Source organism: Helianthus annuus, chromosome 5 (assembly GCF_002127325.2).
Source record: "Helianthus annuus cultivar XRQ/B chromosome 5, HanXRQr2.0-SUNRISE, whole genome shotgun sequence".
Classification (NCBI taxonomy): domain Eukaryota; kingdom Viridiplantae; phylum Streptophyta; class Magnoliopsida; order Asterales; family Asteraceae; genus Helianthus; species Helianthus annuus.
Genome location: NC_035437.2, coordinates 164,542,114 through 164,549,546, shown reverse-complemented (window position 1 = coordinate 164,549,546; position 7,433 = coordinate 164,542,114). Strand labels below are relative to the sequence as shown.

General features: G+C 33.4%; 1 protein-coding gene across 1 annotated transcript; it reads right to left on the bottom strand.

The window, feature by feature from the left end:
• Nucleotides 1–501: 501 nt before the first annotated feature.
• On the bottom strand, nt 502–6,708 carry LOC110944001. Its single transcript, XM_022185729.1, has 4 exons — nt 6,324–6,708; nt 2,843–2,969; nt 1,649–2,357; nt 502–1,524 (listed from the first exon to the last, which is right to left on the bottom strand). The coding sequence occupies exons 1-4, from the start codon at nt 6,706–6,708 to the stop codon at nt 502–504; spliced, it is 2,244 nt and encodes a 747-aa protein (XP_022041421.1).
• Between the last annotated feature and the right edge of the window lie 725 nt (nt 6,709–7,433).

The window sequence follows — 7,433 nt, the reverse complement described above, 5'->3', positions numbered from 1 at the left end:
TAATTGTTATGGAAACTTCTGGACTCTGTTTCGCTCAGTGCCATGCCCCGATGATTCCGCCATCGGTTGGGGTGTGACAATTTGGGACCCACCAAAACTGCATTTAGACTCTTTCGCAAAAAGCTGATTATCTCTGAATAATTGCAAAACTTCTCTAAGATCTTGCACATGCTGCTTCATAGACTTGCTATAGACTAGCACATTATCAAAGAATATGAGCACAGATTTCCTTAATAATTTTTGGAACACAGCATTCATAAGACCTTGAAAGGTTGCTGGAGCATTTGTTAACCCAAAAGGAAGAACCAGAAATTCAAATAGACCTTGGTGGGTTCTGAATGCAGTTTTATGGATATCATCTTCATGCATTCTAATTTGATGATATCCTGATCTTAGATCCAACTTTGAAAATACTTCTGCTCCTCCCAATTCTTCCAACAATTCCTCAATGAGAGGAATAGGAAATCTGTTTTTATAGTTTGATCATTCAACCTTCTATAATCAACACAAAGTCTCCAGGTTCCATCTTTTTTTTTTTACTAAAACTACTGGAGAAGCAAAAGAGCTGACACTATGCCTTATAACACCCATATCTAACATCTCTTGCACCATCTTTTCTATTACATCCTTCTGGCCCACAGGATATCGATATGCACTCTGATTAATGGTGACCGTCTCATCTATCAACTGGATTCTGTGATTACAACTCCTGTCAGGAGGTAAAGTCTTTGGAGTTTGGAAAACATCCTTGAACTCTTGCAACAAGGCCTTCATTTCATCTTTAGGTTGACAACCAACTACTGATGATTGATGTTGGAAGGACCCATTTTCCGGTTGCATACTATATAGTTGCACCTGTACCATAGGGTTATCCTTCTCCAACATATTTGTTAACCTCTCCACTGAACACAAGGATACCTCATTGCTATTAGATCCCTTTAACATGATTACCTTTGAATCCATCTTAAATTGCATGGTTAATGCCTTGAAGTTCCAGACTATATCATCAAGGGATTGTAGCCATTGAACCCCAAGAACCATATCATAATTGTCTAGTGGTAGGAGTAAAACATCTGTTTTAAACCACACACCTTGCATAGGCCACTGAAAGTCTTGACATAACTGGCTGCAATCTAAATTCTTCCCATTTGCCACTCTTACTTTCATGACTGGCACTCCTTTTGTAAAGCGTTGCAGTTTGGATGCAAGCTTAGAATCAAGGAAATTATGAGTGGAGCCCGAGTCAATCAAAATCTGAATTTGGCTAGTACCAATAGTCCCCACAATTCTCATAGTTGAAAAAGAATTCACTCCCATTATTGCATGAATGGAAATTTGAGGATCTAAATTCATAGCTTCCAATTCTCCAGAAGTATCTTCATTTTCATCTTCCATATCGTCATCTCCATGAATTTCTAACACATATAAGTGTATGAACTTATACTTATGTGTTGGTGTATATTTTTCATCACACCAAAAACACTCATTTCTGGCCCTTTTTTCTTCAGCCACTTTTGCAGGTACCTTTTTAACATTTTTAAGCATCTTATTGGCGGGGGTGTAGGTAATAGTGCTAATGTATTGACAGGGTTTCCCCTACCTTGGCATTAGTACTATTAGTGTGATTGCTTACATTAATAGAACTGACCTTCTTATTTTCTTTATCCCCAAATAGTGTTGCATAGTATACACTCTGCTGCTTAGCCATAGTTATAGCATCTCTCATGGATCTTGGCCTAAAAATTTTGACTAAATAACGAATTTCCGGTTTTAACCCCCCCACAAACAAACTAACAGCATATTCATCTGTTAGTTTGACTCTATTGAGCAATGAGTCAAACTCTTTAGTGTAATCTTGTAACGAACTTGTTTGATGGAGATTTTTCAACTCTTCCATAGGATCTTGTGAAAGTCTCTCAGAAAACCGATTTATAATGGATCTTGAGTACTCATCCCAAGTAATGTCTTCAATTTCTCGATCTTGACTATCAAAATAACCTTGATGCCAATCTAGGGCTACACCTTCCAAATTGATAACTGCGTAATGTACTTTCGCAAATTCAGGAGTCTTGTCTACTGCAAAGTAATGGTTGCAGCGTATCACCCAACTTTCCACTTCATTACCATCGAATTTTGGAAAATCTACCTTCCCGGGCCGTATCAACCGATCTTGGTGACCCCCACTTCGATTATGGCTCATCTTGTTGTTAATTTTTGTCATTTGAGTCACCAATGTTGTCATACTGATCTGTAACAACCGAATAGCCTCTGAATTCTGGTCTAAAATTGCTTGCTGAGACTCAATCAAGCTAGCATTACCCTGCGCTAACTTCTCTAACCTTTCCATTTCTTGTTGCCTGGTTGCCATCGATGATCATCAAAAATTGATTGAAGAATTATCACGAAGATTGAAACTGGAACAATCAGTTTCAACGAATTGAAATGAAATCGAAGGAAAATTGCTCGAGCAATCGAAGCAATTCAAACGAAATTGAAGGAATGAACGAATTAGGGTTTGCAATTCGAGCGTGTCCAAAGGATTGAACAGCTCTGATACCAATGATAGGAATGGAATCGAACAAGAAGAATCGTAAGAGAGGAAAAACTCAATTCATTATCCAGATGATGATTACAACCGACTCAACATCCCTAACCAACTATTTACAAACAAGTCCCTGAACTATGACAACTCTACATACAATCCCTGTACTTATTTGAGAACAACTACTATTATACCCCTGACTATTTTTAACATGTAACAGTAACACTCGAATCTCTTTGGTCTTAATTCTTGGATTTACTTTGGTCACAATATCTGCATTTCTCTTCCTGGGTTACATACTCTTCCGAGACTTTTTGTTTCTGGACATCATGACTAAACATCATGACAGCCACACCAATTCCTTCATTCAGTTTTGATACAGTTGAGCTAGTCGTCAGATACGGCTCATCCATTAGTGGTGTAGCCACTTTAAACATCAGCCCAACAGATATTCCAATCTCAATGACGCTTTACTCTTTTGTAATGTTTTTTTTTCTAATTTTTTATTAACTCATATAACTTTTTTTTAAAAACCATTTTTAATATAAGTTTTTTATTTTTAAATTTCTTTAAAATATTTTCTTATTACCAAACTATAGTTTCTGTTACTGACAAAAAACATTGTTACCAAAAATCATAATTTATCTTAATTTGATAAATGTCATTGTTTTTTATGCTCGTATTCATAATTTTTTTTTCTACACAAGAATGTAAAACTTAACAACTAAATCAAACCGAATCTTGTTAGTTTGGCTCTGTTAATATTATACATTTGTCTTTCACAAAGGATTGTAACCTACAGGGTTTTACTCAAAATACATATTTTTTTAAGCAGACAAAAATATTTAAAGGGCATGATAAGTTGTATTCTAAAAACATTCTTTACACAAAAATATTAAAAAAAACGACGACAATGTTAAAGATAAAAATTATAAAAACTAGAGTTAAAAATAAGCTCGTGCGATGTGGCTGACAACAACCTTCGCACGATGCGGTGGTTTCTCATGGTTTCGCTATTGTATTGAGTACCAAAAAAAATATTATTTTGCGAATACAACTTAATTTTCAACGAACTTTTTCCTCCATGTTAAGAAAACATAAAAACGAATATCGTACCTCTACCGATGTTCAAAGGATATCTGTTTTATTTCTCATGGTAAATAAAAAGTTATTGTATCGATACCAAAAACATACTATATTGTGAATACAACTTAATTTTCAATGAACGTCTTGCCTCCATGTTAAGAAAACACAAAATTGAAGAGGGTACTGCTATCGTTGGTCAAAAGGTATCGGTTTAATTCGTCCCGATAAAAAAAAAGAAATTCAAATATATTTAACATGTTCGAATTTAATTACAAGCAAAAAAACAAAATAATTATAGCAATAAAATATTATACTGCCAAAATAAAGAATAAAATAATTTATAATAATTATATTATAAATTATATTATAAAGATAAACAAAAGTCAACATAATAATAAAATATTTTTTACTTTTACTGTTGAAGTTGTTAAAACTTATATAGAGAATAGAGAATATATATTACAGAATTCTTCTTGGCAAAATAGATAATTAAATGTAAAATCTGAAAAGAATGATATCATTTAACTTTAAAAATCATTAGTTAAAAAGAATTCTAAAATATTAGTTACGGAACATAAAATTTAAGTATGAAGTACAAGAAAATGTTAATAAAAAAAAGTAAATTGCTCAAACCATCACTGAGGTTTAGAAACTTTTGTCAAATCCATCCAAAATAGCTCTCATTTAAGGTTAGGTTTTGACACTGTAAGAGAAATAGATTAATCTGACAACTTATGTGAAACCTAATTAAGACTATCCACTATCACAACCCAACCCAATCTTTTATTAAAATACTAATTTCTCTCTCATCCACCTACACAACCCAACCCAATCCAAATTTTCACCCACTATCACAACCCAACCTAAACTAGCATTTTATTATATAAAGAAATAGAAGTTAAATAATAAAAAAGGAAAAAGAATTAAATATTATAAAGAAATAGAAGTTAAATAATATAAAAAAGAATAAAGAATTAATATTATGTTGGTTGTTGGTTGCAACCATTGGTTGCCATACCAACCTGGTTGTCCATAAATTTTAATTATTTAATTAAAATAATTTCCTACAATTTTGTCTTATTTGCCAAGTGATAACCGTTTGTGCAATTTGGTCACCATAGTGGGTAGTCTAAGTTGTTCAATTGTGGAAAAAAAAAAACTTTTTGGATGGATCTGACAAAATGACCAAACCTCGGAAATGATTTTGAGTGTTTACTCTTTACATAACTATGTGTAACATACAAAAATAATATTTATGCTTAAATGTATCAATTTTTTTTTTATAAATTTTACCTTTTTATATATGATAAAGGTAATTAGTTATGTGTATCACACAAAAACATCATCTTTAAATGTAAAAAATAAAATTGTATATTTCTACCATGTATATTTCTACCATTTATGTAATGGTAATGGTATAGTAAATATTAGATCCGTGTAAATATATGTTAAATAATATTACAATGTGTATCAAGTTTATGACATATGATATAGTTAATTCCTAATTTTAATAGTGGGTAAAAGTAGTATATGCCACCTACAAAAAGTGATTGAATGGTATGCAATTATGCATATTGACCGCATATATCAAGAAAACTTCTTACCGTAACTACGAAAATTTCATAGAACGATTTGACTTGCTTAACTTTGTTTAACTTGTTAGGAAATGGTCCTGTCTACACGAAATGACAACCGTATAAAATGTTTATTTTACTGTTCTTAAAAACCAACAAAATGTAAAAATAATGATATCAGAGCTGATTAATTGATCGAACACAAACTTAGTAGTTTTACAATCAAGTACTCGGAACAAGGAATCACTAGCAGCAGCAACTATGTCAATATATATGCTACTACGTTACTAGCAAACTAAATAAAGTAATAAAATATGAACATTAATCTAATGATTAATTTGTCTAACATGTGAATTAAATAGAAAATTAACCAATTTCGTTTTGTCTTTTTTTTTACATGAGTACCTTTTTTCTTGGATCATGAGCGTTGACATTTTTTTAAAAAGAAATGCATTGCATTGATAGACTTCAACAAAGGGTCGAAGGACTTGAGATGCCGAAATACGTGTTCAAATGCTTTTCTAAAGATTAAACATTTGAAGTTTCATAAACGAAAAACAAGACTAAGACTAGGTTAATTTCAAGGGTTGTATTTGTGAGTTTTATAATAATAGAATAGAATATCAAATCTAAGCTAATCTAGTGAAGAGAGAGAAAGTAAGTGCGTAATGTGAATGTCTTTATAATTAAGTCTAGGTTAATTAAGTGTTTTTTTTTTTTGGTTTTTTTTTAAGAGAACTTCATAAAAAACATACCTCCGACCTAAACGGGCAAAAGGCTATACACAACAAACACTCCTGACTTAAACGGGCAAAGGGCAGAAAATTACAACATATACAACAGGTATTTACACCAATCACCCCAACTAATACTATAACAAGACGTTCTATTTTTAATCCAATCATATTCTCTCGATTTAATCTCCCTAACAAACTCCTGTGGCCTTTGGTTGATTTGCTTGAAAACCAATTCGTTCCTACCTTTCCAGATACTCCAACAAGAAATTTTTTTCCAAACCATGAATGATTTTCTTAGCTTTTTTACACATTGAGAATAATTATAGATATCCAGAATGTCTTTAAAGTCGAAAATAAATATCGGGGGTATTTTACACCACACACTTATCTCCGCCCAAACACGCGTCGCCAAAGAACATGCAGTGAAAAGATGCTCCACCGTTTCCTCAGCCTCGTTACAAAAAGGGCACATAACCGATATAATGTCAACATTCCTTCTTCTTAAATTCACTCTCGTAGCAAGTCTGTCCAAATTACCTCTCCAAGCCACAATATTGCATTTAATAGGCACCCATTTGCACCACTCAAAATTAGAAAGCTGACTATTACCCCTTTCTTCAATTAACGCCTTTTTAACTATCTTCACCGAGAATCCGTCTTGGCTATCTTTATTCCAGATCCACCTATCCCTAGAATTGCTAAGAGTCAACTTATTTAAGGTCTCTCTGTATTCCTGCCACTCCTTTATCTCCACATCCGACTCTGGCATTCAAGACCAACTAGCAAGCAACTACCTCACTAACAAACTCATGCAACTAAACATTGATGATGTGGGATAAGTGAGGGGTGTTACTGTACTTTTTTTAAGAGAACTTCATTAGAAAACACACCTTCGATCCAACGGGCAAAAGGCAAAATAACACGCACACCCTGACTCAAACGGGCAAAGGGCAAAAAATTACAACATATACATAGGGTATTTACACCAGTCACCACATATAATATATTACAAGACCTATTTTTAAACCAAACATACCCTCTTGACTTAATCTCCCTCATAATCTCCTGCAGACAACGACTGATTTGATTGAAAACCAACTCGTTCCTTCCTTTTCAAATGCTCCAACACGAAATAATCACTAACCCTTGGATGATTTTCTTAGCCTTCTTTCCGACTTGAGAATAAATATGTATATCCAGAATGTCTTTGAAATCAAAAATATAAATCGGAGGGATTTTTCACCAGACACTTATCTCTGCCCAAACCCAAGTTGCCACTGAACACGCCGAAAAGAGGTGCTCCTCCGTTTCCTCAAACTCGTTACAAAAAGGGCACATAACAGATGTAATGTCCACATTCATTCTTCTTAAGTTCACTCTCGTAGCAAGTCTATCAAAGTTACCTCTCCAAGCCATAATGTTGCATTTAATAGGAACTCATTTACACCAATCGAAATTAGGAAGCTGGCTATTTCCCCTTTCGACAATCAAGGC